Source organism: Seriola dumerili, unplaced genomic scaffold, assembly GCF_002260705.1.
Source record: "Seriola dumerili isolate Sdu_G_001 unplaced genomic scaffold, Sdu_1.0 BDQW01000533.1, whole genome shotgun sequence".
NCBI lineage: Eukaryota > Metazoa > Chordata > Actinopteri > Carangiformes > Carangidae > Seriola > Seriola dumerili.
The window spans coordinates 1,221,430-1,248,475 of NW_019174788.1; the positions used below are offsets into that span (position 1 = coordinate 1,221,430).

The 27,046-nt window shown below is 41.2% G+C and overlaps 1 protein-coding gene across 6 annotated transcripts in view; it reads right to left on the minus strand.

The window, feature by feature from the left end:
• map7d1 (MAP7 domain containing 1) overlaps positions 1-25,627 on the minus strand; it is a 40,616-nt gene extending 14,989 nt beyond the window's left edge. For 4 of the 6 annotated variants that reach the window (XM_022764389.1, XM_022764391.1, XM_022764387.1 and 1 more), the window contains exons 1-6: positions 25,249-25,627; positions 10,296-10,496; positions 6,879-6,947; positions 6,089-6,109; positions 2,679-2,842; positions 2,251-2,362 (exon numbers count right to left, since the gene is read on the minus strand). In XM_022764389.1, the coding sequence (XP_022620110.1) occupies positions 2,251-2,362; positions 2,679-2,842; positions 6,089-6,109; positions 6,879-6,947; positions 10,296-10,496; positions 25,249-25,318 (637 nt within the window). In that variant the 5' untranslated portion in view covers positions 25,319-25,627. The remainder of the gene's footprint in view (positions 1-2,250; positions 2,363-2,678; positions 2,843-6,088; positions 6,110-6,878; positions 6,948-10,295; positions 10,497-25,248) is intronic. The other 2 variants (XM_022764390.1, XM_022764388.1) reach the window with 1 other exon arrangement.
• Between the last annotated feature and the right edge of the window lie 1,419 nt (positions 25,628-27,046).

The following is a 27,046-nucleotide window of genomic DNA, read 5'->3' on the forward strand; positions in this document are numbered from 1 at the left end:
TCTCTTTCCAGAAACTCTGTCCCTATTATTCTTGATAATCCACACAGTGCAGTGTCAACCGTTTCCATTGACACTGTTTCTTAGGTAGAGAAGTAGTAGTAGAAACTGGAACTGCTTGAGCTGAATGGATTATTCAGAGCAACCGGGGCATCTTATCTGGGAAAACAAGTTGCTAATGAATATTTTACATGTCATCTTTCAATGCGAGTGAGAAAATAAGGTTGCTTCTTTTGTGATATGGGTGAAATTATCCTTTTAAGGTTCATGCTCACTTCACAACAATTCCAATTCCAAAAAAGCAAGTAGATATACCGAGGAAGAACCTTCACAAGACACCACGCAATCCCAGTGAAACACAACTCAGAATAACCATAACAACCAAACAAGTGATGGAAAGCAACTGCTGGGAAACATGTACTCGTTTCAAGGCTTGATGACGTGAACTGGCGCTTCAGAAAAGAGCAAAATCTCAAATCCGTGAAACCATCCATCTGCAATACTTGCATCAATTCCCAATTCTCTATCCCCTTAATACACTGCAATCAAATGAACACACTCTTTCCCCAAATGTCGTCAGACATGATTCAGAGAACATTACAGCAACAGAGGTACTGAAGCAGGCAGAGCATGAATGTCCTCATTTAAACACAAAAGACTAGGAGACATGAGACAGCATGCTCTTTTGACAGAGGCCAACGTGGGTACTTTGTAGCAGTTCCTAAATAGCAGCTTGAACTCTCAGCCATTCCACTGCAGCCTGTTTACGCTTGTGTGCTTTCATCATCTGACAGAGGGCAGGCTGAAGAGGGAGGGAGGAAGGAGGAGGAAGGAAGGGAGAGATTGATTTCAGTGTCAATAATTCCCCCGGCATATGGCAGAGGCGATTACATGACGTAAGATGCAACTAGGGACTCTTCAGATTTAGAGCTTCAAGTCGGGAGGATGGAACAAAGCGACAGAAGCATCTATCAAGCTGTTAACACATCATTTCTGCATTACCTGGTCTCTGCAGCTACTGTTGCACTATGAGGACATTTATCAACTCAAATTAAACATAATCAGACAGCATATTCCATTTTAGCTGCTAGTCGATAGAAGCCTGCTTAATGCAGCCGGTTCAGTGAAGCAGCTGAATACATTTTCACTTTGTGTGCGATCAATACAGTCTGATCATGATAAGGGGCTAATGACCATGAACTAATGTTTAAGAGGCAAACAGTCGGCAAGGACAGGGAGGAAGTAGCTTATACATCAGAGGAACTGGTATATTAAGGTGGAGGAGTGTGATTGATGCAGCAAAGACACACCAGATTAAAATATAACAAAAGTGCTCAGTGCTGTCCAAATCTGTCTGGGCAGCATTCCTGACTGTGCTCCTGGCAGCATTATACGCCAACCCCAGCACTGAGCATTGAGCATGAAATACTGTAGACCAAACTAAGCTATCCATTTCACTGTTTGGATTAAGAAGCAGACAACAAAATTAATTTCTTTATTCACCTGAATGAGGTGATAGCGCAGTAATTTCAGGCTACACTGCTTCAGATCTACCTCGATGGTTCAGTTGTAAAAGAAACTATCAGAAATAACAAAATTTAAAAACTTGCTGGTTTCAGCTTCTTAAATGTGAGGATCCTCTACTTGTCTTATTATAGGATGGTAAATTAAAGACATTTGGGAGTTGGACAAAAGGAGCAAAGTGAAAACATCATGTTGGGATTTGAGAAATCCGGGAACATTCTTACTGACATTTTACAGGCTAAATGATTAATCGAAAAAACAATATCATTAATAAAGAATGAAAATCATTATCAAAAATTCATCATTTGCAAATCTGTGACAGCACAGCTGACGGACAAGCCTAGGAGGAAAAAAAAAGAAACTTCTGCAAAGACATGAGCCAGCTGCAGCAGGTCAGTCACTGAAAGAGAAATTAGCGATGTCAGGTATGCTATTGATATAACTGATCTTTCTATGAAAATAAGGTCGGATCTCCAGTGGAAGTAGTGAGCTGCATGACAGAGGACCCATGCTAAAATATTTTCTGAAACTCAAACAGTTTCTGAATGATGAGCAAAAACCTCAACAGACAGAATCTATAGCCAATAAAAGACAATACACTGCACTAATAGTATATTCCAGCAAGGTAGTTTGCATAAACTGCTTCATATCGGCTACATGGAGCAGTTATTTTCCCTTGTCTAGTGCGACTTTATGAGGATGTGTGTCCAGGCTGGACAGTACACTCACTTTCTTTCTGGCTGGAGTTCTGACTTAGCGCACCAGCCCATGACCATCTTTGCTGGCGGATTTCTGCCCACGTCTTCTTGGTCGACCTGTGGATGGCAGCTTCATAGCGCTCCTGGAAAGGACACAAGAACACACACACTGTCAAATGCATCAAAGCCAACACGCAGGACAGTGTGACACAGTAAAAAGCCTGGATTCAAGCACCCCGCATCGCCAAGGTGTCCTTGAGCAGAACCATAAATACCTTCATCTGCAACTGACCCTGTTGAGCTACCATTCCAATGAAGGAAGGTATTAACATGTCTCCTCCGGGTATCTAGCAGTAAGTGTAACTACCCCCCCATCCCCCCCTACCACCTACAACTAATACAGCATCATCTATTGAATAGATAATTTTCGACAGAGGCCGTTGTCTCGTCCAAACATACTTTGTTTTTCTCCAGTTTCTGCTTCTGTCTCTCCTCCAGGGCGGCTCGCCGTTTTTCCGCCTTGATCCGCTGCTGCTCGAGCTTCTTGCGGCGCTCCTCCAGCTGCTGCTCCCTCAGCTGCTTTGCCTTCTCCTCCTTCTCCAGCCACTGGGTCTTTTTGGCAGCTAAAATGGGAGAGAAGACATGGTCAGGAGAGTAAGCTTTTACCAAATAAGCACAGGACCTCTCTATCTCGTCCCTGTCTTTTCCAAATAGCTATAGTACACATCCTCTTTCAAAAGATGCATTCTTTGAAAATTCTGTGTCTTGAACGAGTGGCGTGATATCCGTTGAGAACCACTATTTAACACAAAATTACTGTTTGTTTGGTTTTTAAGCTTGAAGAAAATATGCAGAGTAAGGCCTCTCTGAAGTTTACTTCACATCTACAGCTGTCTTTCAAAAATTATTATGTTGCCTTTCACCTCAATCCCCTTTTGTGTTTGCAAAATAAATTCAATTACTTGACTTTTCCACAAAGTAGCGCATGACGTGAAGTTAGACAGATACAGCACTTCTGAAGTGACACTTCTACACCACACTAATCGCATCAAGCCTGCACGTCAGCTTCAATAAACCACACACTTTGATATGGAAATCGTTTCCTTGTCCCTGAGCCATTCAAAGAGGGCGTAAAGACGCCTTTTGCAGCTGCCTTACTTTGTGTACACAACTCGTCCTATTTCTTTAAACTACAAAGTAAAACCTCCATGAAGAATCAGCCTCTGCAACGAGGAGAGGCTCAGTTCTTTAAAGCACTTGATGCAACAAAAGCAACTGGTTGTGGATTTCAGATTATAGTGACGGATCATTGCAGAGATGCTGGAGGCTAGCAGGGTTAAAATTTATTGCCAGGCACACAGTTGGGCTTTTATCTGAGAGAGGGAAACAAAAAGCTGAGTTATACCAAGGCACTGCTTGCCAGCACCTTGCAGCCAAGGAAATATCTGCTGCAGTGCGTATCTCAGCTCATCGCAGCTTGATGGCCTCGACTTGAGAGAAGGCACTTTTTTTTTTTTTTTACTTCCAGTGGAAACAGCTTCATAATTCATCCGTTGTGCTTTTGATGAGGGAAGAGAGAACTGCCTCAACTGCCCACAAATGCAATGTTTAAGGCTTGCTAAAATAGATTACAGTTTTCCACATCCATAGTATTTCCTCCCTCCTCACAAGGGAAAGTCACACATATATTGTGACAAAACTGCACCCACTCTCTCCAAGCAAATCAAGTGTGTAGCAGTGTGACGCTCAGATTGAATGTTTGAATTGGACTCATTCAACAGTGTTTTGTAATGGTTTTCCAGACTACACAGGTGCTGGCTGCAGGAAGGAAAATGAGCTGGAAATGGCTGGGGGGGGGGGGGGGGGGGGCTTCATGGTTACACTATGCTAAGAAGAGTTAGTCTGACGGCGTTCAGCTCATGATTTAACACAATTTTCAATTTTCTTGGAGTGCCACTCATCATCAGCCATTTATGAATCTATTTCAGGGCTTGAAATGATGAACATATGTACAACTCTGAATTTATTTAAGCTGACATGGCTTTAAAAACGCATTCCTCAACTCCCCGCTGATGGTTATCGGTGCTGACATGTACCAATGAGACCTACTATAGTAAGATCATTAAATAATCATAAACAGAGCGCTGCTGTAAACCCTGGTGCATGAAGTATTCATACTACCCCTCCAAAGACAGACAGGGCAGGAGAGTAGCTTCTGTGCTGTTGCAGGCAATTCTCTGGTGCAATTCTCTCAAAGCTTCACTCAAAAATAACAAGGACCCAATAACACACAAACAAGAATATGTAGGGATTTTCCAATGGTGACTCCTTACTTACTATTAAAATAGAAATACCACGGACGATGGTTGATGAGATAAGTCTTCCTGATCGAGATCTCTTTTAAGCTGATATTGTAAACACAAGCTTTGGCAGGATCTCATCTTTTATCCAAGTCTGAATGAGAGTATTAGATCAGAGCCGTACCATCTGGCGTGCCCCGGTGATCGCCCAATTAGACTGATCCACGCTATGAAGTGTGTCAAACTCATCTTACTGCTGTTTAACACACAGCTGGATTAGACAACACGGCATTACTGGAAGTATGATAACAGCTAGTTTAAAAGAAACCTGCATTATGTGAGGATAGGATTGTGAATTTATTCTGCATTTGCCAAATTAAGTTAAGCTCTAATAAAATTGAGACCATTGAGTGTATGTTTCATCCATTTTTCTTGAAGTCCCAAGGTAATAAAAAGCAAATGTGATGAAATATGATTTTTAACTATTTCTATCTACCATGTCAATAAAGCCCTGTGAGACAACGACAGCAAAACAAATTTATCCGTGTAAGCTGCAAAAAGAGTTGTCGTTCAACTCTGTATCTAAACAAGTGAACACTAATTTAAATATTTTGTTATTCCAGACAGTTTTGTACTGCAAGATTTTTTTTTTTCTTTTTGGCAATATAAAGTTGTTTAGATGTATATTCACAGCCAAGATAAATCTGGCTGTAAGCATCTCTAAACCCAATTTCTCCAGTCAGATGGTAATCATAGTAATTTTGTGGCATGTGGTTCAAACGTGTTATCTTTAAATACGAAATCGCAAGAGTTCTGTAGCATTTGCAGCTGGAACACGTGGATGAACGGAGGTCAAAGTCAGGCCACGCAACATCTTTTTCTGCGTGAACAGATGGTCAGCCACGGTCTGTCCTATTGTTTAACAACCAATAACATTTATTTACACATAAATGATTGGTTACATGATCGGTCTATGGCTACATGAACTTTTTGAGAAGTGAGAGAAAAGCTTACAATTAGTTGAAATTTCTAAGATAAAGAAAAACTAAAAACAACCACGATTTTAAAACAAGGAACACCATGAGGATTAAATGAATGAAACACTAGGGCTGGGCAATATGACCAAAACTCTTGTATATATAAAACTGTCAATAAAGTTTAAATATATAACTTTTTGCCTCCAGTCAGATCTCCTACAAGTCTGCTATATATATATTTCTAAAGCTTGTATCCAGAATTTGCTCACTTACTGAAGCATTAGCATAAGTGCTCACTACCGCTTTGCTTTATCAGAGGATGTACTATGAATAAGAAATAATGTCAAAGCATGTGACTCCGTGTTGTCTTTATTTAAAGGGATGATTTTTCAAAGCCATATGGGAAGAACTTACAAACTTATACAACATTGGGTCTATATTTAATTTCATTATTGATATGTTCTTGGTGTGTTGCCCAGCCCTAGTTTAAACTACTGAACTTTATTAAGCTGAGACATCCACGTGACAGAGTGCTGAAAAACAGGCTTCACCACCACCACCACCACCACAGACACATCGGTGAGTGGCTTACCTTGTAGCTTGCTGAGCTCTTCTGCAGGAGGAAGGGGTGAGAGAGAAGACAGAGGCAACTGTCAATCATGCAAAGCAGTGCATCACCAGCGTGTAGCCGGGTGATAATGTGACAGCCATGTGTTCAATAAAAACTAAAGACTTGGGCCAAAGAGATGTAACAACTGACACAAAAAAAATACAGCTGTGTCATTTGATGTGAGGCCCATGTGAAAAGCACTGAGGACATTTTGCACCAATTGATCAAACTGTCAGATTATGTGGGGATAAAATGCAGAAGAAGGTTCTGTGCTTTGATGACTCAACGCTGTTGCGTGGAACAAATTTCAAATAAAGTAAAGTCATATGAGATATTCATCACACTGCAAAAAGCTCACAGGTTTTTGTTAGTGTGTAAAAAGCGTACAGGTTTCTGTCAGTGTGAGGACTTCAAACTGTATTAACATACATTTCAGTGCAGAGGTGAGCAAAAGCAAAGTCAAACAATATACAATAAGCAAATGTTTGAACACATTTCATGAATATTTCAGCATGCATGCAAAAAAAAAAGGAATGCTCACTTGTCTGTAGTAAAATGGAGGCTTGGCTTTTGCTGAAGTCTGTGCAGAAGCCCAAACTAGTCTTCTCTCCTCTCCAAGTTTCTGTGCTACATGTGCATGCCATCTGCAGCCAATAGCCAACCCAGTAGCAACACAACCACAGACACAAAAGAACCTCTTTCGCCCCAACACTAGGGGGCACTCTCTCCTTGTGTAAAGGACATGCCCCCAACTCCCCTTGTTTCCACTTACCCAGATATTTGGCCTTTTCCTCTCTCCGCTCCTTAGCAAGCTTCTGCCTCTCTTCTGACTTCATGATGTCTGAGATGAGAACAGAAGGGCAAAAAAGGAGAAAAATAGGGGCAGGATGTGTAAGTGAGAAGCTTCATTTTACAAACTTATATCAAGTTTAATCCAGTCAGCCATTAGTCATAAAGCATTTATGTAAAAATGTCATAGAATCGTTCTCTTATTATTGAATTTGACTGTTAATGATTAAAATAAATAAATAAATGTAGTAATAAATAGCATTTCCTATGCTGGTTGTCCTAACACTAGTGCCACGCCAGGAAATTAAAGCTTTGCATACTGTACATGTTGCCTTTTTAAAGGTGGGACTTTTCAGTGTAACATATTGCCAAATTGCTGACATTTTGCGAACGACTAATGTTACTCTATTTACTGGAAATTGATTCTTCTTCACTGCTCTAAAACATTATTTGCCAGTGTCTGCACATTGCAACTTCCTGTCTACTATTTTACAGCAGCGAAGAAGAAAAGATTTCAGGGAAAACTGACGTTTTATCCGGGTGTGAAACCATAAAGTTTATTAGTAAATTACTTAGGATCCGATTGGTGTGGACTTTAGGTATTTGTTTTACTAGTATCAGTATCGGAATAACTCTTTAAGAAAAGACCTCAATTAAAGCTGGTTAGTCAAGTTGACTAAAGCTGGAAACATTCCCTGCAGTGAGCTTGTGTTATGCAGAGAATATTTTTACACAATTAAGTAAATTTCCATGGCACAACATATCCATAACGGAGAGAAAAGAACATCGCAAATGTCTTCTTAATATTCAATATATGTGAAACAGTAAATTATCGACAAAGCAATAAAGTTACCATTAAAACTTTTAGTTCAGAATCCTGTAAATGTTCTTTTATTTGTACAATACGTTCTGTGACATGGATATATTTTTCTGAATAGTACCTAAATCTGCCCTTTGATAAACATAACTATATGCATACATGTTTTCCTCACTCCTCCCAAGTCTGTGCAGAAAAGGCTTTTAACTTTTAAATGTCACCGCAAGGAAATGCAGGCCTCAAAACAATGACAGGAAATGGCCAATGTCAACATTTCAACACAGATGCTCAACACATGGCTGAAAACTGGTGTGTGTACTAAATTTTCTAGCTATAGAAAAACAAGAAAAACAAAGAACAAATGTTTGAAGAAATTCAACAGGCAAGCTAATCTCCTCCAAATAAAAGCTGTAGCATGTGGCAGGCCCACTAAATCTCCTATGCCATCTGGATGTGTGCATGTTTGACTGTGATATGTTATGACTACAGGGGAGCACTTTCATACATTTCTCCTCTATGTGACACCTCTGATGTTTGCTCACACATAACATTCCTTCCAAATACCCCGGAGGAACCACTCAGTGAAAGAAGGCAAGCGGAAGAGCAGCAGTGTTAACAAACACTGAACTGAGCCATTTCAAGAATTCAAAATACATCCTCTAATGGGAACTGGTGCCACTTCCTGGGAAAACTTCATAGAGAATATCCAAATGGAAATGACTGACAATGAGCTCAAATACTACAATATTTGCAGTAATTGCTTATTTCATGATGCTGAATCATGCCGAGCATGATGCTGAATTTTTTTGCTGGAATCCTGCAGTTTGTCATTTATTTTTCAGAAATCATGGGATGTTTCTCCTGCATACGACATATTTTATTTCTAAAGCCCACAAAATTAAATTATCTTGAACTGTGTAGTGATCAAAACAGCTAATGCATGAAATCATGTTTGTGTATGTTTGTATATACACACATTTTAGTGTGTATTTCCAGAAATAACTTGTCCACCACTGCGAAACACTGACGCAGACTGCAGTCTTGATCTTTCTTGAGCCCTCATGCCTCATCATCCCCCTCAGTCTTCACAGACCAGATGTTCAGCATCAAACACAAAGGAACTCGTCCTTCAGCAACATCTAATAGGGGGAGGCGTGAATCACAAACACGAAAATAATCTGTCATGCAGCCTCCCCTAAGAACAACCTCTGACCCACTTTGATATTTATAGGACAATGGAAAGCCCACGTGCATGTTTCTTGGTCAGTGTGACGTGCTGCTGTTTGCAACTCACCACCATGTTAATTATAATGTGTTTGGGCTCTGGACTGTGCACACGCACACATGCGCACACTGCTATCCTCTCAAAATCTCAGGTTTGTTCAACTCATAATTGGGGCACAATAGGTTAAGTACAGGGTGTAATGTATAGTCGGACTTGCAAGCCTCATTCAATGGTTGCACAAAAGAAACAAGATGTCTTTACAAAATATGTTTTTCACTGTGCTCCACAGCACCTGCATGAGGAGGTCCTCATGGACACATGTAAATCACTGCTTTCACAGGAAAATGTTTGATATGTGACTAAATACACTGACTGAACAGAAACTGCAGCTCCCAACTGAACTAAAAGCCTCACCATTTCATTTTACTAATTAAGGAGCCACAGAGTGCTTTTCATCCTCATCACACCCCTCTGGGTGCAAAACCTCACAAGTAATGAGCTTTACAGAACAAGCGGAAAAGGAACCTGAAGGACAAAAGGGAAGTGTGGGTCATTTTTGGAATCAGGAGACTTAGACTCAACTACATATTCCTCTAAAACAGACAGACGAAGAATACGGCAAATGTCTTGATATTACTAATGTGGCAAATGTAAAGTAACAAGGCATCCAAACCCTAAACTGTACATTTATAGTTTTGGGACAAGGTTTATCCCCATCACCTCACGCTATGGGAATAAAGACCACAGTGAATGGATTAATGGATAAAGAATAAAGAGGCTTATACTCCCAAAACCCTCAAACATGTTCCTTAGAGTCTGCATATGCTGTTAGCCGGTGGCTGCAAGGAGTTCAAGTGGTGGCCTTGTGGATACAGCTATGATGCAACTGCCAGGTCAAAATAAATGCCTTATTTGCATCACTTACTGAGAAGGGATTCTTATTCATGTTCCCTCTGCCCACCATTCATTCGGGAACAAAGCTTATTTGTCCACATTTTACAGGGATATTTTCTGTCCTAATTTAAATCTGCCTGAAATCTTCAAACCCAAACCTGCACTGTTTTCATGTAGCACCTTCTCTTCCATGCTTGTGCCAGCACCTAAAAGGTAACCCACATCAGCTCTATTGGATTTAGCTTCATGTCTGAAAGCATGCGGTCACTGTTATTCCAATAGCGAAGCATTACCTTGCCTCGAGAGAGCTGACCTAACCCCGCAAGAGTGCAGATGTAATTGCTCCATTATCAGAGCACTGCTTAATATCAGGCCAAATTCAGCCTCGGCCCAAGTTTAAGCAACTGAACTCTATACAGATGACATGGATGGTTCAAAGGTGTAAAGCTTTGGTTTTCCTTTACCTTGTTTCGACCTGGGGATAGGTGATGCAGGCGATCCAGGTGTTCGAGGGATGATGTCAGATTTTCTGGGAGTAGTCAACCTTAGGTCTGTATCCTTCTTAACTGGAGACTCCATTCTCTGGGTGTTGTCCGTCTTCGGGGGGCTGCTCTCCCCCTCTGGGTCAGGCCTCGTAGGGTTTGTTTTCAGATCTGAGAGGGGAACTGGTTGACGAGAGAGACAGAATAAAAACAAGTGAGAAAAGGACGAGGTAAAAAGGTGGCACAAGCACACAGATGGAGCTCAACCAGTTAGTCTTCATTCCTTTCACTGCCGGGCCTATGAGGTAGTTGAGTGTGGATGACGTAAACTTCCACATCTAGGATGAGGGGTGGAGTGCATGGCTAAAAGAAGAAGACTGATTTCTATGAGACAATGTTGAGTTTTCAATACTGTAACAACATAATGAAACAGAAAACTGCCAAAGAAACAATCTAGGCTCCTCTGTTTCTGTACAATGCTTCTTTCAGTTGTTGAGCAACATTATCTGCTGCAGAGATTACACCATTTGCTCAGAAGCACAAGATAATAGGTCTTAAGCCTGCTCTTCTAACTCTACGCCTAAAACCATCTCTGCTCTGCGCGACAGATCGACAGACTGGCCTAAGTAAATAGCCTGACTTCCTGGCAGAACAAAGCATAATAATTGTTTTTTGGCATCCTGGCAATTCCATTGAGGTGAAATGAATTGCTTAGGGATAAAGAATGTAAGTGATCACCTTCCCAGAAGGTATTTAAACAAGCACTATCTGAGATTTTCAAAGTTTGTTGATAAAAGAATAGCTGGGCTGGTTAGTGGGGAGAGCAGCTTCACTCGCAGCACCATGACGCACATTTGGCAGGCTGTTGAACTTGAATCTCCTACTCAAACATCGGTTTGCCCAGGCTTTGACGGCCAAACAAAGACCCTCATGGGAGGGACACTTGGCTTTGTCCACTCAGCACTGTACCCCTGTGCTCCCTGTGGAACCATGTTGGAGCACAGTTTCTTCTGCATAGTCTCTGAAGGTAAACACTGGGGCAACATGCTGTAAATTATTCAGACTTTGGCTAAAAACAACACATACAGTAGGGGGCTGTCACATCAAGACAGTAAGTGCACTGAAGATTTACTATACAAATGCTGGGCTATTCAACAGTTTGCAAGGGAGCGCACCAATGAGGAGCGAGACCAATGCTGTGCGACTTCAAAGAGAATTGATTATAGCTTTGTATAGAGTATGCAACTGTACAGTGTCCTTCTTAAGCCACAAAAAACAGGCCATTTAACTTTTTTCACACAAACTGCTCCCTCTGGAGTAAAACTCAGATTATTATTAAGCCTAAAAGGCATATAGGTGAACAAAGGTCTGCATGAATTGGCTTCAGCTTCTCGCTGCTGCAACTACAGACGCTTAGTAGCAGTCAGTGAGATATCAGGCCTTATGGCAAAGTTGTCTGAGCTCATCTAGGCACATGGAACGGCTATGTCATCACACTGGGAAATGGAGGCAGTTTACTGATGACCTTGAGATGGACAAAGCCTGATGGGCAGAGAGAGAGAACAGCAGCATGAGTCTATGAAAGAGTTCAGCTGGGAGACAAGACATTGTGTATCCCTTGTCAAAGCATGCCACTATTAAATAAGCATTCCTCGGGCAGCGATGTGCTCTGACAGAGAGGGGCCATTGTTGTGGTCTCTGCATGGCAACGGGACAGCAGCCAAAACACTGCAATGACAGTGAGAGGGGAAAAGACGGAGAGGAATGGTAGAGAGATCAACTGAGAGAAGAAGAGGAATACTCCCCTACTCTCTCGCTTGTTAGGTAATTGCAATGCAATTTTAGGACAAAATGCAGCTTTGTGGAAAGAAATCTGAAAGTCGGTACTTGTTATGTATTCAGTGATGAAATAAAAAATTTAAATTGCAATGTCTATAACAACACAGCACCAAGGGTTTCGACTGACTTAATTTAAACCTCAGTAAATGCAGTCACAGTACGTGCTCTTAGTTTTTCCTCCTCCACTCGTCTCATGTTACTGTATTGAGGGAAAAACCACAGACGATTTTTACAAATGCAATTATAAAACAGTCTGCAAACAAACGATGCTACACACAACCCCAGGTGTTACACCATTGTGACAACTAACGTGACTCACACAACCCTTGTCTCTGAATTTATCATGTTACACAATTTTCGTCCCTTAGGACAGATATGACAGCGAGGGTATCAAGGGTGATAGGAGCATGTGCAGCCCTGACAGACGGGCATTGTGTTGCCCGATATCCTGCAAGCACTGTCCCATACACCTGGGAACTGGAGCCACAAAGAATTGGCTGGCTGACAGGACTGTGGGAGACAATCGCTGTGATCTATACTGTCGATGTTGAAGAGAATGAGAGTGTAACAAACTCTGGTATGTTGGTGGCCCTGACAATGAATGCCAATGAAATCTGAAGCTCTCAGGAGGGAGAATGGGATGGGAGCTGAGGGAGATAGCTGCTGCTACTGATACAAGGGCTGATTGATGCAGAGCTCAATTGTCTGGGCTAACAGACAACTGGTGGTGAAGAGTGGGAATGGGAAAAAAAATCATGGAATGTAATACAAATTTTGAACTTTTGAAATTGTTTTAATTACTTGATAAAGCATGCAGTCTATAAATTGTAACTGTTTTTTGTCCAGAACCCAGGGAAATTCCATCTACTATGATATAAAAGTAAGAAAAGCAGCATGAAAAATGGCGTAGACATGAATATATCGTCAAAATGGTTTGTCCTTGCTTTTTTTCAATCAAATAATCAACTACTCATTTGAGAAATAGGTTGAACAAATTAACTAACAAGTTACCCTGTGGAGTTTTTGACCACTAACAGCTCTATAGAGCTTTACAGATGTTTTACATACAAACACAGAAGACCGTGTCGCCGCTGTGTTTGTATTACAGCTGAGCAATTTATCGAACTATTATCAAAATCACAATATGGCCAAGTGCAATATCCAAATCGCAGGAGCTGCAACTGCCTACAGATCATATTCTCCAGCCGTGGGGGAGCATGCATTTTTTCTTTCTCAGTGAAAATGAATTTCAAAAACGAATCATTCCCTCTAAAATTGTGGCTCATATCGCAATATCTGTCAAAAATATAATCGCAATATGATTTTTCATTTCATTTCGTTCAGCCCTAGTTTGTGTTGTGCACAATACCACACATGCATGTGTGCAATGCAATACACATTCCTGCTGCCAGTATTGCACCATTCTGCTGATTAACAGATGCCAGCAGTAACACACAAAAAGAAGCCTTACAATATGTCACCAAAGGCAGTGAGGAAGACTGCAAGCTAGATAACATGGACATAATCAACGCACAATCTAAAATATTTCTTTTATGGTTCTGAAAATATGTTGAGGAAATACACACGAGAAGAATACAAACATGCATTTTGGTGAGGAACTCTGAATGTAAACATAACTTTGTTTACAACAAACCTCCACAGTGCACCTTCAACAAAAAAAAGAACAAGGAAGTCTGCTAAGCTGAATCACTCGGGGACTTTTGCCTGTCCTAGACTGACATACTGATGAGTACAAATCTGTTTGGAAAACTGTCCACACAGTGACCCTGGCAAACAAGATTAGGACATACTCATGTGGTGCTTTGAGGAGAATGCTTAAGTAATATTTGCACAGACGTACTGAATGCAGTGACAAAATCTGTTCAGGAATCCACAAACTCTGTGTTCTGGCTGTTGTCACAGATAAAAAAAAAAAAAAAATGACTTGAGCCAAGCAAATTATCCAGTTTTACATAACAGTGTTCCCGTGTGGTCCATAAAAGTGTGAAATCATTGCATAAACAGCAATATCAACCTAATTCTATTTTGATATTAATACAGGTCTTACAACAGAGGGGGTTGCTTGTATCACCTGAGTAGCTGCCCCCTTAACCACATTTACACTCCAGCTTCCTAGAGGATATGCACCCAGGGGACTACAGGCAAAAGCCATTAGACCACCCTCTTGTGACATCACTTGCATTATTCATATTCATAAAAATCAATGCACACCAGCTTCCTCTGAGATGCTGGAGTCTCCAACAAGCCTGAACATGGAAAATCACTTTGATGTGACTTATTATTGGAAAGCCAGGGAGAAAAAATACACAGGACAAACATTTGATCAGCATTTCACAAGCTTGATGACATCTCAGGCAGGCTGAAGGTTTTGGTGTATGCCACTAGTTCATCTCTAGCATTCCTGAATAGTTTGGTCGTACACAATTATTATCCATGAGGGGTATTATCCATTTGAGTTCTGTCTGTGCTCCTCTCCCTGCTGTGAAGCTGGCAGGGACCTGCTTCCACATACAAATCATAGCTTTACAAAATAGTTATCAGAATCTGATGATAGCTGTTGGGTTGTATGTGTATCATGCCAGGTAAATGGCGCCATACCTCCACAGCCCTGATAAAAATCGTTTGAGTCCTTGAGTAATAAACTCATTACTTTATGTCTAAAGATGTATTGTCTAAAGGCTACCCATTGCCACCCGAATCAAATCAAGTCACTACTGCTTCCTTTCAGAGTAACTTCTGGGCCTGCACCCATCTACTTGAACACAATCATACAGCCTTATGCTCCTTCTCAGCCACTGCGTTCCTCCAAGGAATGTCATCTGGCATTGCCATCCCTGCACACGAGGTAATCTCAGTCCAGACTGTTCTTGTCTGTGGTTCCCCGATTGTGGAACAAGCTACCCAATGCTATCAGAGCAGGGGTGTCCCTCTCTGTCTTCAAGAATCTTTTAAATACGCATCTCTTCTGAGAGCACCTCCTCTCCTAACACTTTTAACACCATAACATGTCTAACTAGCATTTAATATGCACTTTCAATGCACTTCTTTACTTGATCTCCTTGCACTTATTAAATAGATGTAGTACTTATGCCAAGGTTTCCTACTGCACTGAAGCTTGAGTGATGTCCCTCACTTGTAAGTTCTTTGAATAAAGGCATCTACCAAAAGAGTGAATGTAAATCTAAATGTTTTTTCAAACTTTAACTTTGATCATGCTTATTAAGGCACAAATATAAAATGTTATAAAAAAATACTAGAGATTTGAAACCAAAGTTTTAGGTGCTTGAAGTTTTCAAGAGAGGACATGATAACACTGTAAGCATTGCTGCCATTACATTAGCATACTATTAGCATCATATCTTACTAAGCTTGTGATAGAAAGTAAATAGAGCACCTAAAGGTGCTGTCCTACTGTGATTGCTTTTATTTTACCTTCCCACTGAGTATCTAATGGGTATTCGACCCCACGAAGTGGGTCAGAGGAAGCTCAGGAATCTGCAGCATGTTGTGTGTGATCATTGGTTGAACATCACACTGTCACCCTGCACCACAGCTTAGTTGGCCCCTTCATGTCTCCCTATGGGGGCCTCTCCAGCTGTAGGTGTCAAACAAAGCCTGAGGCACTCAGCTGAACCCATTTACATGCAAAAAGTGATACAATAGGATAAGATATCTGTAAAAGTCAGCAGAAACAGAAAAGGAACCCCTGCAGAAGTGGGTGTATGCATGCATGCATGAGCACAGTGTGGGAGCTGAACGGCAGGTTGAGAATCAGCAGGTAAGTAGTTGCCATTTCCTAGTCAGGGACATGTCTGGTTGGACAAAATGTGTTAGCAATTCCAAAAGGTTGGGTTGCGAAAAATGTGATGCAGTCTCAGAAAAGCACCATTGTACATTCACTCCCAAAGTATAATTACAAAGGAATTTACTACTTTACAGTTTGGCTGATGACAATGTGAATAAAAAGCTAAGTTAAAACTGGGACAGCTGGTAACGCTGTCACAGAAAATGTGATTTAGCAGAAATCCAATTTCACACCATATTTTGCTGGGCCAGGTTATAAATACAAACTGCAGAGCCTGCTTCTCCATGTAGTCCTGCCTCAGTGCCATTTAACAGTCACCTCTAAACCTGCACGACACAACAGCCCTTCCAGTTTAATTATTTTAATTATATTGATAAAAGAGTATGAATATTTATGTCAAAATAACAAGAATTAAATGATAAAAGTATTTAAAAATACAGGATATGTCCTTGCAATAGCATGTGCCTACATTATAATGGGAGTTCTTATATCAACACAGCTATACATGCTCAGGGATCCGACAGGCAACTGTTGTGAGCACAGCCTTCAGACAATATATCACGCAGCTATTTTTCTACCTGTTCAACCTCACTAGGGGACGTATGAATCAGGGCAAGAAAAGCTTGTGTCTTTTGCAGCAGAACAAAACACATGACTCACTGTATGACAGAATCAGCAAACTGTGACAACACATTCATATGACAGTGTCTGCTCATTAACAGCTCAGGGAGGGATACTTTCGGTCGAGAGCAGCTGTAAAAAAGCAACAGAACTGCCAAACTGCTGGATACAAAAACAGCTGACATTTCTAATATGGAGAAAATACAGTAGGGTCCAGAAGTCTGAAACATGGGAAGGTGCACTCAGACTTTTGGGACCTCACTGTACATAGAAGTAATTATAAGCTTTAAAATGCTCTTGGTTATACGATAATGATCAGTCATGAACACAACTTACAACTGCTGCTCATTCCCAATGCAACACCCAGAGCACTGCCAACGTCTTGCCAAGATACTGTGCAGAGTAAAAATATAGAGCAAGGCATGGAATATTTATGAAGCCAAGAGCTGAACTCTTAAACACAACCCTTTCTGTCTCCTGGCAAGAAGATAAGAAAAGGAGTTACCACACTGTCAGACCACCAACAAAATTAACTAAATGCTCATAATACAACATTGTACAATTTAAATATACCCAGTCTCTAAAAAAAAAAAAAACCATGGTAAACAGGGTGTAAATGGAAGACATTCTCCTGAAAAATGGAAATGAGGCAAACAAGAGCTGAGGAAACAGTATTGAGTGTGAAATCAAAAGACTGGAAAGGGGAAAAGGGCGGCAACAAAAAAAAGAAAAGAGGAACTCTGAAAACACAGAGAATGGATCTGCATCTCATTTGGGATGGGCCAGGGGACTAATGAACTACCTCATCGCTTACCCCCCCTAACCCGTCGCCCCTTCACCCTGTTGTGTCCCTCCTGCACCGAATAGGGTGATGTAAGAGGGCAAGGGGGCCCAGACACACAGGAAGCGCAGTGTAAACAACAAGCACTGACTCCACGCCTGACCAGGACCTGTGTGTTTAGAGAGCAAAGTTTTCATTAGATGTGCTTACAACTGAGGACTACCATCTGAAATGGGAATTGGGAAAAAGATAATTAAATTATGCACACAAATAGCACTTGTATACCAGCAGCGCTGCAATTAATGAAAATTATGGATTACACTATTCTTTGTTTAAAATTAATTGATTTGCCTTCTAAATGTCTCAAATCTACTGCTGACTATTTCTCAATGAATCAATTCATCTTTTATCTGATTAAAAAATACTGAAAAATGTCCATTACAATATCCCAGAGGCACAGATAACATATTCAAACAATTTGTTTTGTCAGACCAACACTCCAAAGCCTAAAGATGATCAATTTATGAACTTATAAGCAGCAAAATTGTTTTGTGATTTTTTTTTTTTTCGATGGACTAATCCAATAACAGTTTCAGCTCTAAACTGAACAACACAAAAAAGAATAGGTTAGAGATATCTGATGCAGACTGATGAACCCTGTCATCAGGCTACAACTGACATCTGCCTTAAAAAGACAAAAGTGGTTCTGCATACCAGCCAATAAAGCTGAAGACAGCATTCCTTCATGGCATGTCAATCGGTCAGTGAATACTAATGTCTCTGTCAGTGACTGCAACAACTCTCATCCCATCACCTGGCCCAGGCAGAGGACAATGCCTAGCATTTAGTTGCTGCTCTTCTCCTGCACTGGCGTAGGTGCCAAAGCCTCCGCGCTGATGAAAACGCTCAGCTTATCTGAACTAGCAGCAGCTCTCTGGGGACCCTGCATCTGCCCTCTGCCACCAACACACTCCAACATAAATGAATAAGTAACCTTGACAGCCTGACCAGTGGTGGTCGAGAAGTGTCAAGAACCGCCAAACTTCAGCCTTTCTCGCTGGCATTAGAGAATGTGGTTGGATGTCTGGGCCGCACAGGCACAAGCTGCCATTCATAACTCAAAGCATTATATCGGCATGCCAGACAGTTGCTCCTGGCAACCTGCTTGATGTCCCCTTTGGGGGTTGGGAAGTGACAGCATGATCTAATTCTAACTAGTCTCAATTGGGGGGGGGGGGTTGGGCCAGTTTTAGGCAGAATAGGATGTAACCAATTTGTACTAGTTTTGGAAGAGTTTGATCGTTTGTAATTTAGTTTGTGATGACCCCCTATTTAATCTAAAACTAATATGATAATGCCAAAATCCATTTCCCTAGAAGAACAATGCTTCACCGAGCCGTCAAGGGCAACGTGACCAAGATTTATAGCTAATGACTAGCTACACTGTTTAGTTTGAAGGAAATGGAGCTATGTTGAGCTACATTCATATTAGGTTAGAAGTATATACAGTGGGATTTAATGGCCTGCGGTCGGTCAGGTAAGCACTCACAAAGCTCTGTCTGACTGGTCCTCAAAGCCCCTGCAAAGATCTGAGATCTCTAATCCCCTGAATGAATTTAGCATCTGTGTGTCCGTCTGCGTGGCTGTGTGCATTCATGTCTGAGGTAACTCCCCGGGCCGTTGTTTGTCACCTTGTTTCAAAATGGTTATTTTTGTGAACATTACCTCAAGTAAAAACTCTGCCCCAAGCCATAATCTTGTGAATGTTCAACATACAATTACACCCAACAGTTATCATTAACTGGATTTTTGTCTCCCCACACAAAAACCCAGTCTTTCTCTACGGGCAACAGGGTCCACTCATAGTCTTCATAAACACAGGTAACTACAAAAAGGCAAACATCCACTCCCATCTACTCATTTAGTAATGAGGTTCCGATCAGGATCCACAATGTTTTTAAATATCTTAGAAACAGGCACAAGAACGACAAATTGCAAAAATGGGCTGCACAATGACTCCGGGTTAAATATGGTACACCTGCCAAGGAATGTTTAGGGAGATCAAGATGTGTTTACAGTATAAGAGCCAGAACAAGGACGGTCTAATATCAGCAGATAGGTCTGGTGACTGGAACTTTCAGACAACCAGAGAGCACAGAGCAGACATGTCTGGGATATTTTCAGACTTGATGGAGGTGGCAGGAACAAGCGACACAGTCCAAATCAAGACTTCCCTCCCCTTGTCCTTCTTCTAGTGTCCCAGGAAGAAGGGTGGTACAGCTGACTGATAATACATTTAGGCCACAGCACTGCAGCATCAGCCTTCTTAACGTATGTCACAGTTGAGACTGAAAGTCAGAAAGGGGTTAGAGGAAGAAGAATGCCTTCCGAGTAGCACATGTGTACGTTTCATGGGCCTCTTGTGCTTTTAAAGTGAGGGGGTTAGTAGTAAGAACGGCATGTGTCTTTGGCATTCAGTCGCTGTCTTACTGCAGAGCCACAGCAGCTGTGCAGCATCCATAACCAAACTTAGACCTAGATTCTCTCTATTTGTTTTTATGTCTTAAACTGCATTTTGTATGCACTTTGAAATGTCTTTGCGCATGAGTATGATCTATAAATAAACTAACCTTGGTTTTCCTTGGTCCAATAATTTGAACACACTTAGCACCTTTGTTGTTCTGGTTCCGTCATGCTTTGGTGCTGTAAATGTATTGGTTATAAATGTGTTTCATCTTGGAACCAATTTCCCCATTCTTATAGTTACAAGAATAATTCAACATTTTTCAGAAATATACATTCTTCTTGGTAAGTGGATTTTGCTACCTTTGGACAGAGCACGGTTAGCTGTTTCCTCCTGTGTCTGGCGTTTGTGCTAAGCTAGGCTAATGTGCTCCAGACTGAAGCAACCTCGATCGTTGTCAATCTTCTCAGCAAATTCTTGCAGTCTCACCTTCATACAGTTTGGACTGCCAGGGGGTCAATTGATTGGCTTTCACCATATAATTTTCCTTTATACAACAACACGCCTACTAGTCCCCAAATAATTTGGAGCTCTGCTGCCAGCTTTTAGTCCTGCAGCTGAAAGCAAATCACAGGTGGTCCTTCACAAGACGTAGCTCTCTGAGTGATCAACTGTATTATATATCAAAGGGTCTTGTTTGTTAGAAGAAAAAGACTAAAGGAGGTGAAGGCGTTGAAGAGAAGTTATAAATCATTCTTCAAGGACATTCTCCAAAAGCCATATACATTCTTGGGCCAAAACAAGGATTTTTGACCCATTTTCATTTATTACAACCTTAGCCCCCAGACATTTTTATAAATGTGACTAATAACACACATAATGGGACTGAGTTACCATAGTCAATTAATTATCAGCATTTAAGTGACATTAGCTGTAATGTATTAGACTGAGTTGAGACCACACAAACAAAGAGTCCCTGTAGTATCTGAGCTACCAGACGGGTTAGAGGTGGTTTAAGGCTAAGCAAGTTCAACTCTAATCCTAACTTAATCCATGTTTTCACAGTAAACACTGTTATTATCAAGTTTCTTACAAAGTGAAATAGGAGCTCTGAAATTAAAGACCTTCAGAATCTCAATTTAGTCATGTCCATCATGAAGGATTCACCAGCGTATACAAGAGTAAACACGAACTGTGGCAGCAGGCACGTATTGACCACTTTCAGCAGCCATTTCCTGGTAGAATACTGCAGAGTCTGAGAGTTTGCACACTTTGAGTGCTTGTTAATGGGAAGGCTTTCTGTATGATTTGCCTTTCCAGAGTGCTCCGTTAGAGATCCATCTCTATTCCCTTATGAGAGGTCAGTGTCTGGGCAGTGTGATTTACATCATCTCGGTGTTACAGAGTGGACCAACAGTGACGTGATGCCTCCTCTATGTGGAGAGTTCCGAAGAAGACAGTTTTTGTTTTTTCCCCCCACATTTTTCACATTACTGCTCATCTTGCCTTCTTCTTGTCTCTTTTGGTCTTAATTTTGTAACTTTAGTCCCCTCTTTTGTTTGGATTTGTTATTTCTCAGAACTGGACTATCTGGAACTAACAGGAAGGTTGCACTCCGCCAAAAGGAATGCTTCCTGCTCTGATACTTATATATAAGCACAAACATGCACATACTAAAGTTTGCAAATATATGGATTAATATTATGCATTAAAGGCTTTATATAATAGAGAATCACCTCCTTCTCGTGGTTGGCACCAGGAGAATATGAGCATACTTGCATACTTAGTGCCCCCCTTGAGTATTTGGACATTACGTTGGACATTTTTCTGGCTCAGTACCCCATAATATTGGATTTGAAATGCAACAGTGACTCTGCAGTTTAAGTGCCAACTTTCAGCTTTAACTTCTGGCCTTGAACAGTACAGGAATTGTAGCCCTACCACTGTCACGTTGTGCTGCTCATAATGGGATGAAAAAAAAAAAAACAATTCAACACAGAGATGCAGATGCCAACACTGTTCAAACCAATATGATGTGGACACCCTCAAACACTCTTACAGCTGTAACTCAGTTCTTTAACCTCAGTTGGTGTTTCATTTTAAATCCAGTGTAATGGCGTAGAGAGGAGCCAAAACAGCTGAAAATGTGTCACTGTCTAAAAACTGCACTGTAGTTTTAAAAGCAGACCTCAGCGCCACAGTGCTGGCATGACTTCAGTCAGTTCTTTGTGACTCAGATGTTTCTGTTCATCTCTCGTCTCTCCCTAAACCTCATAAGGACAGGGCTCAGTCCCTTCTATAATATGCGCTGAATGTGGGCTTTGAACATATCTGAACAAGTGGGAACTGGGAAGCCCCCAGTCTCCTACACCAGCAAGTAGCTTTAGAGGAATGATCAATTACATCTAAAAGAAAAGTTCTATCTTGTGAAAGAGTGTGGTACAGTTTAATACTTCTCTGTTTGCTACTTAAATCCTTTTAGCCACAAATGCAGTTTGTCATTTCTTCAAAAAGGTAACAAGGATTAAAATGCCATTTGATTGACAAACTAAACTGTGCCATATATGCTGAATTAAATGGATTATGTAGGAGCCTTGACATAGGTTGGTCCGCTTTGTGCGCACTACCGAGTAATGTATTAATTAGATTAAATAACAGCAAGAACAGCAGGATAAATATAATGTTGTACCATGATTTTCTCTCTCAGATACAGACAAAAAAACAGTACATTGCAAGAGAATACTGGCATAACCAAGCCTATTGCTTGACCAATACTGTAAAATTTATATTCACGTAGTGTTGCAGCTAGCATGCAACATTATTGCACTCCCACAAATACAGCCATGGAGGTAGAGTACTCATGCTCTATGTAACAGAGGATGTTACATTGCTTGATGACACATTTCAAACATTAGTGGTTTCACATGTGTCTAACCTGTCAGAGTCATATGCAGTATCTCCTGCAGAACATCTCATTATGACACCCATTTCACCTCCACACCGTTCACATTTAATCCTGCACAAAAACAATGTCTCCCCTCTGTTATTATCAGGCAGTGAATCTTGGAGGGCCCATGGGATCCAGCCCACTGCTAATTGACAAAGATACTAAAGCGCCTCTCTCCAAAAATGGGACACGGTTGCACATATTCCCCTGATTGCATAACAACTCCCGCGGCTGAAGATGTGTAGGTGACTGATCCTGTTCACTACAGGCTTGACAGCCAAAGCCGGCTGATTCTTCCATATCACACAATAGACGAGGACTATACACTATGATCTGCCTCCCTGTCAGACTGCTGAGGCTCTTTATCCTAATTATGGCTGTCGTGACGCAGCTCATCTTTTTGGCTTAAAACAAAGTTTACATAATTGGTCATTGACAGTTGCACAGTATGTTATACGTACTGCACCTGCAGTTAAGTATTTGCCTGTGTATGCCTGTGAATATACTAGAAAAGGCTAATCACAAAGGACAGGAAGATAAAAGTTTCTATTCATCTCAGCTGGTCACAGTTTAGCTGTTCAGGTATGGAGATTTGACTATCAAAGAGGGTCAGAACACAGAGCACAGAGAGAAGAAAGCCTGCGTAAAGAAAAGAGGGATTAGAAGATCTTCTCCAAAAGTCCTGACAGCAGATATTCACAATGCTGGGCTGGGCCTTCAGCAGCTCCACTGCAAGGGCATCTGGTTCACAACCAAGACGGATCCAGTGAGCTTTCTTTAGAGGCTGTATTTCAGTAAAAGAAGTTGCTGCTTTTAGGTTTAAATATCTTGCTAAAGGGTGTTTTATGTTTGCAAAGCACAATCTTGTGGGTTGATAAGGCAGGCTTTTTATCTAAGGTTTTTAGTAATGGGTGTGCTACTCCCCTTTCCCCTTCACCCTTCATGTTCTGGTAAAGATCTTGCTCAAGAGCAACATTGTGTGTTCAAGCTATGTTCCGAATGCCATCCTTATGTGATGCAGCTGTATGGATGTGTAAAAACACATGAGAGTAACATCATGAGACGAATGTTGCGCTCTGTCCTTGAGTTATGCACAAGAAATGTCAGAGCTCTGATGAGCGTAACTTATTAAAGCAAGCTGGAAAAACAACTTTTGATCACTCTCGATAAGCATGAGAAGCATAATGGCCTGATTGACATACTTTACATCACATGAAACAAGAGGCCTGATGTTAGTGCTTTTGCTATGTAAAGACTGCTGTCTAAAGAGACCCCAGTCTGATTCCCACAATCTGGGTGGATGCATGAGTCTTCTCCTGCTTGATGCAGAGCCAAGACAAGCTGACCTCCCTCCATGAAGCCCCCTGTTAGCAGGAAGGAAGTTTTCTGTTGTCAGAAGGAAGGGGTCACATTGTGAGTCCCCCTTCTATTTCCAGAAACAGTCAACATGTCAGTGCACAATGCTTTGGCGTGGAGTTTCAAACATTTGCCCAAAGCTTTGTGACTTGCAAGACCAACGTCGCACCGGCAGGTTTCCAACATGGGAATTTCATCTTGTCTCGAACTGAGACTGGCTGAGTGAGCAGACATGACATTGGCCTCAAACTGTATGGTCACGGGATCACATAGTTAGTAATTGCACAAATAAACCTGTTACTAAGCCGGATCTGACCGGAGTGTAAGGTGGAGTCTTTATCCTGCACTTTGGCCCTGAGCTGATCTCATTAAAATTTTCTTGATTTCAGGAGTTGGTTGATGCATCTCTGCACCAACTGAAAAGAAGCCTGACTGCACCTGCGCATAAACAACTATTCACTACATCTTCTGGTAGAGCAGCAGCAAAGAGGAGATAGGAAGGGATGCCAGACCGCCTGTGACTGCATCATGATAGTAGTGATCTTAACATAACATAAGGAGGGGGATGGGATGGGACTATAGTCACATTACCTCATCTAGCGCAAAGTGTGTTATTATAACGCCAGTGGCTGAGCTCTTTGCCAAAGAAATCACAACATACATTTTAAAAGACAGTCATTAGCAGTCAGCTGATGATCAACACCAGTGATTTGTTTTTATCATCAAAGGATTTCCGAATTGATAAATCACCTTTTCATCATCACAGATTAAAATCTGACTTGTGTTAAGCTTGTGGAGGACAAGAAAGTTGCGTTAGCTGTATGATTTGTGGGCTGTCTCTATCCGCACCTCCTTATGGATGATTCATAATTCATCAGACAAATTAATGCCGACCACACTTTCCGTCGCTTCTCCTTAACTGCAACACTGTTTCTCAAGCCCTACATGGGCTGGGCTATGAAGTTGACACTAGCTAGATAACATCTTAAATAATTTTGTTACTACGTAACAAAGGATATGAATGACAAAGCACTTGTGCAAATTATTTTAAAGACAGACTCTGCTCTAAGGTAGACTGGACTACCGTCCATAAAGACTTACATGTTGCTGCTGGCACTGTATTTTCCTCCATTTCGGCGGTAATACCCACGCTTTCCTGTCTTTTGTTCATTCAAACATGCGAGTTTCTGCTCTTCCTCTCCGGCGGTCCTCTCATTCCTCAGGCAGAATGGGGGGGGTTGGGGGGAAACTTGGTCGAGTCACTCCAGTTGCACCCGATGTCCTGAACGAACCGGGCAAGATCCCTCCTGAGAGCGCCCAAATGGACCAGAAATACGACCAAAAAATAAATAAATAAAATAAAATAAAGCAGAGCCCGGCAAATTACCAGCCTGTTGACGGAGGCAACGGTGGCTGTGTCTGCGGCTGCTCCTCAGAGAAACTGAGTAAAAAGGTGTTCAGGGAGAATTTGGGAAAAAGAAAGCAGGGGAGGAGGAGTGAGGGAAGTTTCTCCCTCTCCGACACACCACAGCTGATGCTCGTGCGGATAGTCCCTCATTGGCCTCCTGATCGGACTGTACCATTACCAAGAGAGGGGTGTGTGGCTTTTCACTAAAACTTCGTTAAATAATAGTTCGTTTTAAGGTTGTCGAAGACAAGTATAGGTAATGTTGCGTTTCAGTAGAATTTAATGATAATGTTTTGGTGGCACTCATAGAGAAAAAATACCCTTTTCTGTATATATAAAAACATTCGTAACCTACAACTTTATCGATTCACCCTCCCACAAAACTACAGTGCTCCCATAGACAGTTCACAGTTCACATTTAATATAAACCTTTGACTTGGAAAACACACCTTTTACAGGTATGTGTGTCATATTATCTTCTGTGTTTATGTTTGGTTGAAGCACTTACCTTTAGCAACAAGTTAAGAGCCGTACTATCACTATTATAACAACCTATTCTATTCAAATAACCTGAAATCGTTATAACCTTCCATTGCAGTCAACAAACACACCAGCATAACAATATTTCACATATTTTTGTTGAGAAATAATTCTGATGACACATTTAATTTTCTCTGCACAATTCATATGTTTTTAGTAGGTATTTTAAGCATCAGTATAGCTAACCCTAACCCTAAGCAATGAACCCCTGCTAAGCTACCTAAATGTAGAGAGCACAGACTGAGGATAGTTTCCAAAGTGAGCTCCAGCTGAGTACAGGGTCAGGACAGAAGCAGTATAAACACAGTGTTTCAAGGTTCAAGTTTTTAGATTTTTTATCAAAAACTTTTGGGAGATAAGTGTGCAAACTACTTGTTTTCTCACATAAATATAGAAACCAACAAAGGTCATTCTATAATCTTTCATTTTCATTCTCCTGAGACATTTAAAAAGAAATCTGTGGCTGTCTTTCTTCTATAATAGTAATCTGAAAAGAGAAGAAAGAGAAATTTGTTTTAATCAAATGTACACATTCACCGCTTTTAAATGATGTGAGGTCAGCCTTCTTGCTACAACGTAGACTCAACCATAATCTGTACGGTTTATTTGTTAGAATTAATAGGTTGTACATGCATGTAATTTCACAATAAAAAGAACACTAGATTTTCCTGTCAGCCTGGTTTTTGTTTTGGATGATGGATGTTTGGTGTGTTAAACAAGTTACTCCACCCAAAGTAGAGCTACTAGTCATATACTCAGTTTTTAATTTAATCAGAGACATAAACCAGGTCCAAACATGTGACTTAGATCTTTGTTACGTAACAGTTTTAAAAACTCCAGGGTGTCTTCTCATCTACCACCTGTGGATCTCTCGGAGCATCTGCCAAGGTGGGGGCTGGGCCAGGGGCTGATCGGCACGCTTGAGAGGGGACACCCCGTCAAAAGGACCCC